The 13,201-nt window shown below is 29.9% G+C and overlaps 1 protein-coding gene across 2 annotated transcripts in view; it reads left to right on the forward strand.

The window, feature by feature from the left end:
- Positions 1-13,201, forward strand: part of LOC110020935 — a 57,747-nt gene that overhangs the window by 12,129 nt on the left and 32,417 nt on the right. For both annotated transcript variants that reach the window (XM_020719239.1, XM_020719240.1), the window contains 3 exons: positions 1,003-1,087; positions 1,159-1,368; positions 1,588-1,710. In XM_020719239.1, coding sequence (XP_020574898.1) covers positions 1,003-1,087; positions 1,159-1,368; positions 1,588-1,710 — 418 coding nt within the window. The remainder of the gene's footprint in view (positions 1-1,002; positions 1,088-1,158; positions 1,369-1,587; positions 1,711-13,201) is intronic.

Genomic DNA, 13,201 nt, shown 5'->3' on the forward strand with positions numbered 1-13,201 from the left:
GCGAGTGATGTGATGTTGACACCTTCAAACCCACAATTAATTCTGATAGACTATTACCTATAAATGATAGTGTTTAGACTGATAATCAGGAGAGCGTCGCAGCTCTACTTCTTCAAGAAGTAACCGATGTAGCGGCAACTCATACTTCACATATTGTAGAACCTATTGTGGGTATTACTGTTGAGAATCCTTCTTCTTCAGCTCTACCCCTTCAGGCGGATTCTTCGGAGGAGGAATGACAGGTTTACACTTTCAGGAGGAAGAAAAAAATGGAGATCTACTAGAGCTCATGAATCTTATGGATGATACTTTGGTTACTACGGGTAATGGTCAACACCTTACCAATCTGCTAGCTGGATCCTTACCGAGAACTAGAACTAGAGACAAGATTAAATTGGGATGACCCACACTTTTTCAGTGCCCGGGTGGTTTTTGGGTTTCTTTTTATTTCTATATATACCTATCTTTTACATTTTTTGGTGTATGTTGTACCGTATGGGTTGGGTGTTTAGGCCCACCCATACAAACCTATCTGTATTTTTATCTTTAATATATCAACCCTTGGGCTTTTTCAAAAAAAAAAAAAAAATTCGAGCCAAAACGAGCCGAACACGATCGAACAAATCTTTGTACGTGTTCGGCTCTTTTATTTGCCAAGCGCAAAAAAATTGTTCGTGTTTGGCTTGGTAGCTTAGAGAACGAATCGAACACGAGCTTTTTAATGAACTGAACAGGAACTGTTCGTGAACAACGAACTGTTTTGACAACCTTAGCTATCTTCAGATGTAAATAAGCTATTTTTTCCTGAAGAATTGTCTGGACTTTAATCCGTATTTATTTCATTTAACAAATTGGTTTTTGTTTGGAGAACAATGAGATGCACCTGATCTCAAAATTTAAATTGTTATACGTGGAAACAGGGCATGGCCAAAAACATAAATCTTCTTGTAAACTTTGTTTTTTCAATATATATTTTTAATGCTGTTTATCTCTATTATTCAGAACTCTTAAGCAAGAAGTTGAACAAATACATGAAGTGCATTGTTCTAGAGAGAGGAGTAGGGCTGCCTGGAAAGCTATTGAGGAGGTGAGATGTCTTACTGATTCTTTTTATCAGATTTTAAGCCCTTATTTATTATTTCTTTTCTTTCATGACAGTATTTGATACCCTTTGTTGATGAGGAACGGTACCAGCTTCCAAAAAAATGCAGGCTGAACCCTGAAAATGATATGTTTCGAGATCAAGAACAGCACAAAATCCATGTGCAAACAAATGAGTGGCGCTGTGGCTTTTGCAAAAAAAGCTTTCGTGCTGAAAAATTTCTGGATCAACATTTTGACAACCGACATTATAATCTGCTTAATGATGTACATTTCATTCTCCCCTCATATTAATTCATTCCTATAGTTTTATACTGAGATCATTAATTCAACTATGCTCATGTTGAAAGAATGGAGATGGCCATCATAAATTTTATGGCATGAAGTTTACATTACAGAATTGTTAATAAAATTCATGTTTGTTCTATTTTTGTTCCCTCTTTTATTTACTGATAATATAAGTCATCTATTTCATATTGAATCCAGAGTCAAGGTCGATGCTTGGCAGATTTATGTGGAGCATTGCATTGTGACTTCGTGACTGATTCCAAGAAGATGAAGACTAAATGTAATCCTGCAGCTGCCGCAAGGAATCGACATCTTTGTGAGGTAATTTTACATTAAAATTTTATTTTAAACTTTGCATACCAATTTTCTGTGATCTTTCCCTCTGAATTTTATTTGAGATAACAAAAATTGATCTTTCTTATAACTAAGTTGAGTCATTTTAATCTAGACATTAGGGTTGCAACAATGTCTATTGTTTTTGTTTGATTCTGTTAGGTTCAACAGTTAACTCATATTTAACTAATTTTTGCAAGCTCATTATTTAATGAGTTTTTGAGCCAAAAATTTGTATCACCTCATTTTAATGTGAAGCATAGTGGCGTCTCCTTGACGAACAAAATAAGAGGAAGCAAGGGAGACGAAAAGAGGAAATTGAATCGAGAAATCGAGTGTTCGAAGGAGGAGGTGAAGCGAGAGGGCTCGTGCAATGAGTAAAGAGGAAGGGGACTAAGTGAAAGAGTTAGTCCCTATATTTGATCGAAGACATTGAAAGAGCATGCGCAGTGCAGGAGATGTCTCCATGGGGTTACGAGTGGTAGCGTCGACACAGGCTTGGGCTGCAATCTTTCTATGCTCTAGTAAACACACGAGCAACAATTGAGTGTGAACGAAGATCAAGTTAGGGCAATGCAATTTAGTTCAATGATCAACTATCCCTCCTACATGCAACAAGCATTGCACTCTAACGTGCACATGAGCATACGGGGTTTCGTGTGGATCAATCACATGAGTTGCAGCGGGTTGATGATCACATTAGTTATGAGTGGGTAGGAGCGATGATGAGGGTAATAGTGTTGATCAATTTTAAGAGGCAGCGCAATGGTGTGACCATCGATCAAGTTAGGGTTGAGATCAATGAGAGTTTTATAGTGCATATTCATCATTTTTTTTGTATGTAAATCCTAACATTAATTTAGCATTGATTCTATAATAGCTTAAATAAATTTTACAATTTTTTGTATTTTACTTGAAAGAAATAACATTAATATATAGTTTTACATCTTTATCATGCAAATTATCGGAAAAATTATATGATTAAATCAGATCTCATTAATAGAAAATTATATATGATTTAATATAAGAAAATAAAGCAATCTTAGTTTGTAAAAGTACCTATTGTTAAGATGCAATCAAAATCAATGTAAAATTATATGTTGAATTAAAAAGAAGGTATGAATTTTAAGTAGATAAATTTAATTAATAAGAAGAAAAATGGATCAATAAACCTATATTTATAAAAAAAATTAAAAATTATAAAATTATTTTATAGAATACTAATCTAGATCAAGAAAATTTAAGAATCAAATTAACCATAATTTTACATGATTCTTATTATTGAATATTTTGTTTTATATGTTGAAGTTATTGATAACATCAAATTTTTTCCGTGAATATCAAGGCTTGCAAGTGCATTTAAAAGTAATTAATTAGATTTTTAAATTATAGTATTATTTTTACTTCCAAATATAATTTTGATTCCATTTTTTTCATGATTATGTTTTATACAGTGATATCTATTCAACCATGGATTCTACAAACTATTAAGTATAATAAATGCATGTTGAATTTTTGCTTAAATAATTGCACATTAATTTTTCTAGAAAGATATTAGATAACTATAACATAACATTTATATTTTGTTATAATGACATTTATTGATTAGTTGGTAATCATAAAATATCTTTAAAAAGTTGTTGCATATTAATATAATAGAATCACATTTTGTAAGAATGATTGTATGCGTATGATGATAGATAGAGTTCACCCCTTAAGATACGGGCTGCCACTCTACTCGCGCATAAAGATGTATTTATATCATCTTAGACAATTGTGAAATAAAAATCATATACTGCTATGTTGTGGAAACGAATAAGTTATGGGCGAATAGATATATTTTCCCCTTAAACAATAGTAGATTTTTTCTGTGTCCCGTTGTGCCGACGTTATATATATAGGTCAGGATGTGTGTTAGGTTATGCTTGGACGATACTCCTGAGATGGATGTGTAAGTTAAATAGTAATAATTATAATAAATTTAAAAAAGATTAAACCTCAAAAAATAAAATAGAAGTTAACACAAATAAAAAATTTAGATTCTTCAATGAGCACATGGTATTAATATTTTTAGATTATTATATGATTTTCTAAAGTGTATTAGAATTGATCAACATATATATTATCTTCTTTTTATTGAGTCACTGTAGTTTAAAAATGTGATGACTCAATTATGTTATTTTAGATAACTCATTATATTATTTCATATTCCAGATAAAAATGAGTGAAGGAAGAGAGATTGTATCGTAGATGAAGCAACACTAAAGTAATATATTATTTGAATATTAATTTTAATTTTTACATTTTAAAATTTTCATATTATTTGATTTAGAATTAATAATTAATTTAAATTTTACCTTCTTATTTTTTGTTCTCGTATTGGAAATGTCAAGCTCCCAAGCTAGATCATGACATACAAATATCACTTTTGTCACTATTGAGCCCAGACGTAAAATTTTCAAGGTGGTAACAGATGATAGAATGGTGACATTCAAATTTAATTACTAATTTTAAATCAAATAATAAAAGCTATAAAATGCTAAAATCAAATGAACGTTAAAATAACATACATTATTACATTATTGTGCCATCAACAATACACAATCTCCCTTCTTTCACTCATTTTACCTGGAATAGTAAATAACAATATGACATGCTATCTAAAATAACACAATAGTGCAATTATATTTTTAAACTATATCAACTCAATGAAAAAAAAGGTAACGTGTATGTTGTCTTTTCTATTATATTATAGAAAAATATTAATGATGCTTGTTCATAAGCGGAGTCTAAAATTTGTATGTCTTCAACTTTTGGTAAATTTTTTGAGATATTATATTTTTATTTTTATAGTATCTTTTATTCTTAATTTTTAGATCTGTCTCTGTGGTACCGTATAAATATAACTTAACAAATCCTTAGCTGATATGTGCTCAGCGATTTAGTGGGGCAAAGAGCAAGTCTATTAGTATCTGAGGTGAAAATTTACATACTCACGCCTAGCTGATACATTTCCATCTGCACAATAGTATATGATTTTAATTTTATATTTTTTTGAGGTGGTAGAAATGCATGTGTGCGCGCGTTTGTACCTACGTCTCTATAAGGGGGCGAACTCCATGTGCGATCATCAGCCTGTTGTTGCTTATTCGATTGACTGACACAAAACTCTCCTATGCTTGAATGCATGTTTGAGCTTAGTGCATGTTGTATGCGGGTAGGATATTCAATCATGACACTAACTTGCATTTTTCTAACTCACATTTCATTCTCACCGATCATTGTTTTATGTGTTTGCTAGGGCATAGAAAGATTGTAGCTCGAGCTTGTGCCGATGTTTTCACTCGAGATCAATTGACTTTCTAGTGCCATCTCTCACATCGTGCTCGCTTGCTCACCGTCTTAGATCAAGTGTAGGGGTTCACTCTTCCGCTTATGTCCCTTCATCTCTACTTGTCGCATGAGCCTTCTCACTTCTCCTCCTTCGAATGCTCAACTGCTTGCTTCAGCTTCTTCTCCCCTTCATCTCTCTTGCTTCCTCTTCTTTTGTTTGTCAAGGAGACGAAACTGCTCAGCTTTGCATTAAAACAAGGTGTTACAACATCGAACTAGATTCTTATTTGATTATGTTTGAATAGATAATAACTATATATGTGTATGTTTGTTAACTTCTTATGGTAAGGAAAACTACTAAATTGATGGTTGGGCTCAAGTGCTCTTGTATGTATGTATGCTAACTTCTTACTGTAATGAAAACAACTAAATTGATGGTTGGGTTTAAGTGCTAAACTACTTAAAATTCTAATATTCTAATTATTTTTGCAACTATAATTTTTCTTTTAACTTAATTAATCATCTTGAGAATTATCATCATCACTTCTCATAAGCTAAAATTTATTCTCCTCCCACCAACTTCATTATCATCTCTTAAATCATTCTATTTTTATAATTTTCATCTTCTTTTTCAATTTCAAGAGTATTAAGCCTAGATGACGTTGTCTTCTCTCTTTTCTTAAAGCACTTTTAAATATTATAGTTTCTTTAATAATACCACTAGCTTTTGAAATAGTGCTCCATGTCAACTATTCATAAATAATTAATTTTATATCTTTTTTGACTTATCATCTATATTTCGGTTAAACACTCGTATGTATCATTGTTTTCATTTAAAAAATTTTGCCAGTAAATCAAGATCGTTGCCTCCTCTAATCAAGATCCTATTGTATTTCACACAAACTAATTGTTTGATGCAATGATGATGCATCTTGCTTTTTTTCTTTTTTTTTGCTGCAATAGAGCTTCGAAAAAAATTATCAAAACTATAAAGTTTAATGATAATAATTGATGTTTTGTTTTAATGGAGAAATTTACATGCATGCCATACAATTTAATGATTTACATATCCAACACCTAATGTTCTATATTTACATTTTATGCATGAAATTGTGTATTTCACTTTTAAAAAGCTAGTAATAGTGATATTTTTAATGTGATACTAAAGATTTGAGTGTTATGTATGTAAATATAAAAGCTTAGGTGTTAGATATGTAACTACATAAGAATTGTGTGATATACATGGAAATACCCATTTTTTTTCTATTTATATATATTCAAGTACAGATTAATTATGTTCACATCTAAATGAACAATAGCAAGACTAAGCACATTGATCTGAAAACTCAACTGGTGTGGAGCTCGTTGGTCATACGATATGAGAATTATGTAATCATTGTCATAAGCTAAAATATAATCTCCTCCCACCAACTTCATTATTATCTTAAATCATTCTATTTTCATAATTTTCATATTCCTTTTCAATTTCAAGAGTATTAAGCATATATCATGTTGTTTTCTCTCTTTTTTTAAAAGCACTTTTAAATATTATACTTTCTTTAATAATGTCACTTACTTTTGAAATAGCCTTCCATGTCAACTTTTCACAATTAATTATTTTATTTTCTTCTTTGACTTATCATCTCTCTTTCTGTTACAGACTCATTAGAATCATTTATATCATTTAAAAAGATTTGGCCAGTAATATCACGTTGGTTTTCTCTTCTAATCAAGATCCTACTATATTGTATTTCACTTTCAAAATGCTTGTGATAATGATATTATTAATGTGATACTAAAGATTTGAGTGTTACGTATGTAAATATGAGGGTTTAGGTGTTAGATATGTAAATGCATAAGAATTGGTATGAGGGTTTAGGTGTTAGAGATGTAAATGCATAAGAATTGTGTGGTATGTATGTAAATGCCCCAATTTTATTTCTATTCATATATATATTCAAATGCACTTTAATTATGTTCACATCTAAATGAACAATAGGCAAGGCTAAGCACATTGATCTCAAACCTCAATAGATGTGGAGCTCCTTGTCCATATTCTATCTTATAATTTAGCTCAAAGTATTTAACATCTAGCAATATTATTTAAATATCAAAATATTATATATTGGTTATAATTTTATCAAAAGATCACCTACTTTGTATTGCATGTATCATATTTTTTTAAAAGAATTACTTCAAGATGGGTTGTTGCATTTTTCTTGCCTTTTTCTCCTTTGAATAAAGACCCAACAAATTTTTTCTTACATGTGATTATATTCTTCAAATTCATTTGCTTTTGATGAAAACATTTTAATGTCAAAATTGCAGTGGTAAATCGAGTCTTTTGAAGCATAAGTGATCTTTGATCTGCGTATTTCCTTATTAAGTCAAGTAACTGTGGTCTTGAATAAATGAAATATTTATGATCCTTGGATCAAACAATGAGTTGTGCAAAGAGTCCATTATTAGCGTGGAGGCTTATATACAACAACAACAATGTTACAAAGCATTACTAAATAAATCACTTAACTAGCCAAAATAAATACATAAACAAAATAAATATGTAGTGAATGAGTCAGTTACTTGCTTGAACATTCTTTGATGTATTATTAGTGACTACTTGGACATTACAAGGAATTCCATTTTTCTTGATATAATTGCTAAATAATTCAAACAACTTTACTTCATTCTTTGAATAAGCGCTGGTATTAAATCAACTCTATGAATGTGGCATCTCTTGGGCAATTCATAAAAAAGCTGACTAAAATTTTTCTATTTTGGGATGTCCAACCATCAACCATAAGAAATAATCATATTTAAAACAATGCTCTATGTTGTTGCAGCAATTGTTGTGTTGTATCTCTTCCTTCAGGTACGGAACCATCACTTCATGATAGCTAGTTAGTTTCGTTCTATAACCAAATTGTCCCAGAACTCTACTATTTTTAGAATCTGTTATTCTTAAACGTATTGAATAGAATTATATCATTGTACACCCATCGACAAAATACTTCGATCGCTTGTACTTTTCTTATAAGCATCCTTCTCTTTTTTCTTTTAAACCTGTCGTTGCTTCTTCATTTTAGTAGTATTCAGGATTAAAAAAAGGTATCCAAAGGACCTTTAGCCTTCGGTTATAAGTCATTGAATTTTTACTAGACATTTGATTTTGTTATATCTTTATTTTTTTAATATTCCAACATTAGCATAGCATCATCTGATATCATATTAAAATCATCACCATAAGAAAATATTAATGTATGACATTTTATTAATTTTGTCCTTCAACCTCTCTTTCCTGTTTCATAAAATCTTGAATTTTATTTTAACATATTAAGGGCTAATGCAATCTTTAGTGTTTCTAGAATCTTGAAACAAATGTTATTTTTGAGGAGTAATTTTCTGTCATTTTCCTAACAAAAATGTAAGTCGCTCAATATTTATTAATTACTTGCCAAGTTTGCATATTTCTATGCTAAATTTTTCTTTGTTGTTTGACCTAAATCTGATATTTTTTTGGGTGCCTGATAGATAAAACTAATGACCTAAATAAGAAAAGATGAGCTAATGTCTATCACAGAACGGTTTAGTACAAACTTTTTTCAACTTCCTAGTTCATTCATAGATTGGCAGAAGATAAACTATTTTTGTTGAAAAGGATGTACACAAGTTAATAATTGAACATTTAATTGATAAGTATCTTACCATGCCTTAAAACTACTAAGTAGAATTAACTTGCTTTACCACCTAACATACCCCAAATATGCTTAAAAAAATACATTTGTAACTTAAACCGATCATAAGAGCAAACCATGCACAAGTCTCATGCCGAGAGTTGAAGCCTTTGAAGCTTCATGCATTGAAGATAAAACAATGCGAACTTTTAGTCTGCATGTAAGGTGAGAGCAATGGGTACGTCAAAGCCTTCATGTATGGCAATAGTGATGAGAAGAACATCAAAGCCGGGAGCCCTTGTCTTTCATTGAAGCATCAGAAACTTTTGCGTGTGGCGTCCAAGGCAAGATCTCTATTAGATGAGAGCAAAGATAGAAGGTGAAAGCAACATTCTGTGAAATCGGCATTTGGTTTGTCGAAGGAGCGAGCGACATTCGATGTGTTGAAGATGAGAGCGAGTGACGAGATCAAGAGTTGAAACAAAGTTCAGAGCCATGTGTGCCTTGTGGATCAAGATCATCTCGATGCCCTAATAAAAGTGAATTGAAATAAAATAAACTAATACTGAAATAGAATAAACTGATACTGAAATAAAATAAACTAATAAATAAATTACTCAAAAAATAAATATTAACTTTAGATCCTGAATCAAATAAATTGAGACACCATGTGATATGTGGCTATGTGCTATTGCTTGTGCATGGTGCGAATTGCATCTGACGTTTAAACGTCTCTTGCCTCATCTGAAAATGGCACAGGGTTGCATTGCGCCACAATATGCATCATAGCATGTGTTATTTTGTGCTATTTATATGTGTGATATATATTTTATGTACCTTTTTCTTCATACATATTTATATAAATATGTATATATGTTTGCATTGTCACGCACTTTCTATAGTTTATATAATGATTTTCAAGTAGAATTTATGACTGTAAACAACTCATGTTTAGCTTAATAAATAGATGAGTTGAACACAAACAAACAAAATTGGCCCATTTGTCTAATGAGACAAGGAAAATAATATTATTTGAGCTTGCTCAAATCCTACTGGTTTATACTCCTATACAATGCACATAAGCATTACAGGCAACAATATGAGTAGTGGGTACGCGAGGGGGAATTTATTGTATACTTCTAATGGGCTATTTGAAATGCAAATTCATATTAATTTTTTTATGATATGTCCCATATTAGTATAGAGAAAATGTCTCATGTCTTGCGATCCTGACATCAATATCTAGTAGCGGTATTCGAGAATGAATGAAACATTGAGAGAAAGAGGTCACATCCCACCTTCATTCCTTTCAGTTAAGTGTGGGACATAATAGAGGCAGATAATTAGCCAGAAACATTTCCCCCTGAGTCACTTCTTGACTTCACCAATTAAGATTAAGTGAATAAAAAATTAATTTGTCGAGATTGTCATATGATATATGTTATTGTATCAAAATCTTCTAATAAATTCATCACATTCATTAATCTGGAAGCTTGCATAATTTAAATCATCAAAAAGGACTATAAAACTTGTAATAAACTTTATAAAAAATTATACATATTAAAAGTAGTCTTTAGTTTATATTATGTACTTTTTTTGTAATGCGCATTCAAAATTATAAATTAAAACTCTGTGATATAGGATAAAATTGGCTGGCTTGACTTACCTTGCTTGCTTTTTTCTCTTTCCCAAAATAATAGTTAACATAATATCTGAATAACTAAAATTTTAATGGGATAAATAATTCTAATATAAATTTTAAACATGCAAAAAAAGAACATAACATGCCATAAGGATCATTTGAACTAAGACAGGTATTAATATTCATCAGTTTAATCAGTTAAGTGTTATATGTTCAAAATAAAATATGTTTAACAATCATTTGCGTAAAAAACATAATTATAACTAGTAAACTTAAATGTCTGCCTGCAAATTGAATATACATGTAAGAGTCAAATTATTTGAGTTGTTCTACTTTTTTCTCATTCATACTAGTCATAATTTAGAACAGTTTTATGATGTATATATAGGTTTTGACATATTTATATAATTTAGTCGTTATCTTACTCATCGGCTAAAACTTCTGATAAGGTTTAAACTTAATTCAATATATGCATTATTAGTGGTCTTTTGAGTCAAGGTTAGATCATATCGTACTAAATTTTCAATTTTAAGAGTTGAGAATCCTTTCTGGTTTTTATTGAGGCTTATCTCATTATAACTTTTTACTCTCTGCTGATGCCATCATTGTCTACTAATTTATCTCATATAGAATAACTTTTTGTATGTTTTTTTAACATTATTTTCATAAGCATTTTAAAATTCTTAGCATTAATATGCACCTAGTAGACTTCATTGATGTGCATCCAAAAGTATAGCATACATGTAACAAAAAACATTTCGGTATATTAATATGCACCTAGTCTCTATTAGACTTCATTGATGTGCATCCAGAAGTATAGCATACATGTAACAAAAAACATTTCGGTATTTAATTATGCACCATATTTTTTTGAAAAACTTAATCTTGTAATTGAAATTAGTTTGACTATCATACACTAAAATGCTTGCTAAAGTATATAATTGTTGCCACAATAATTTTGATATATGATTAGTAAAATTTATAATAAATTGAAGAACTATTATTAAATTAATAAATTCATTTTATAAAGGCTATTTTATTTATATATTTATGTATACCATTGGTTTAATAACATTTGATATTTATGCCTCAAAACCCATTTCATTTTAAGGTATTGGTTAAAAGATTTAAAATCTTTACTTTCACTCCACCTTTCAAAATTTATGTCCGTCATTAATCTAGGGTTTTAAATCTTAGGATTTCAAAATCCACTTAGGCGTGGTTTCATGACCATCTTATAAAATTATCCTTTTAAGTCTATGCGGTACTTTTCTATTACACAATAGGGATATGATGCATTCCTTCACCTCAACCATCTAACTTGAATTCTACTAATAACATCCATATCACCATCATTTTGTACAATAGACTTTGAGACATCTAAAATATTCACTTCTTTTAATGACTTGTTCGCTCATTATTACCACTCGCCACAAGATCTACTATTACTAAAATTACATTCCTTATATTCAATTTTAGATTTACTCAAACAAAAACCTTTTCTAAAGTTGACCTTTCTAATTGAACGTCTTATTAAACTCTTTCTAGTCTTATCCGCAATAAAAATTTCATTAGCGAAGAGCATACACCAAGGTACATCCTTTTTTAATTGTCCAATTAGAACACACATAACTAAAGCAAAAATATTTGGGCTTAAAACTTATTCCTGATATAATCCAATTGGTATAGAAAATACTTGGTCAATCATTTTTTTGTTTTAACACAACGACTCTAGCATATATATTTTTAAAGACTTGAATATAAACAATATCAACATATTCCTTTCTCCTGAGTACTTCTCTTGGAACTTTACATAATTATTTTTTAAATCAATGAAAATTATATGTAGATCTTTATTATTCTCTTTATACTTTTCCATCAAACTTCTCAATAAATCTATAACATCCATTGTAGGCTTGCCCGACATGAATCCAAACTTAAAGGGTTGCATGGCTCGACATGTTCTTAATCTAGGGTTTTAAATCTTAGGCTTTCAAAATCCACTTAGTTGTAGGTTTCAAAATTTTTAAAACTCAAAATGTTAATATTTTTTATTCAAAACTTAATTTAAGTTTGTTAAAATAAATCTCTAGATTTAAGCTTAATACTTCTTTTAGATCTTAGATAACATAAAATGCCAAAATACTTGATTTCAGGTTGTTCTAATAACCTAATTCCCATCTCTCCCTAGGGTTGGAAATGAATTGAGCATGCAATAAATTACCCGTGGCTCAACTCGATTAGAGTTCATATTTATGCTCATTTAACTAAGTAATTGAAGAAGTTTGTACACTTTTTAAAATACTCGATTATTAAATGAACAAGCTTGAACACTTTGTTGCTCGACTCTTTTATGATCGCGAACTATCTCGATAATATGCTCGATTAGTATCTGTTTAGGGTGGCTGCAGCTAAGGTTGTAAATGAACCAATGCATACGATGAACAACTCGTGCTCCTCAGGATTAAAACTCGATTATGTTCGTTTAAATTTGTAAATAAATAAGCTTGAACACTTTTAAAGCTCGAAGGTTAAATGAACTTAACATGAACATAGTCCAACTTGTTTATCTATATTCATGAACAAACTCTTTTGTTGTTCAACAAATAACTTATTAAATATTTAATATTAAGTGCAATGATAATCGATATCATATATGATATATTATTTTAATAAAAAATTGATTAACTATAGCTTAATTAATAATATATTTAATAATAATATTACTATATCAATAATATTTTAAGTTCAATTTTTAATTATAAATTTATTTTATTAATATATATTTATTAACTAACCCAATTTAAATAAATTAACTTATTTAGAACAG

This window comes from Phalaenopsis equestris, unplaced genomic scaffold (assembly GCF_001263595.1).
Source record: "Phalaenopsis equestris unplaced genomic scaffold, ASM126359v1 Scaffold000113, whole genome shotgun sequence".
NCBI lineage: Eukaryota > Viridiplantae > Streptophyta > Magnoliopsida > Asparagales > Orchidaceae > Phalaenopsis > Phalaenopsis equestris.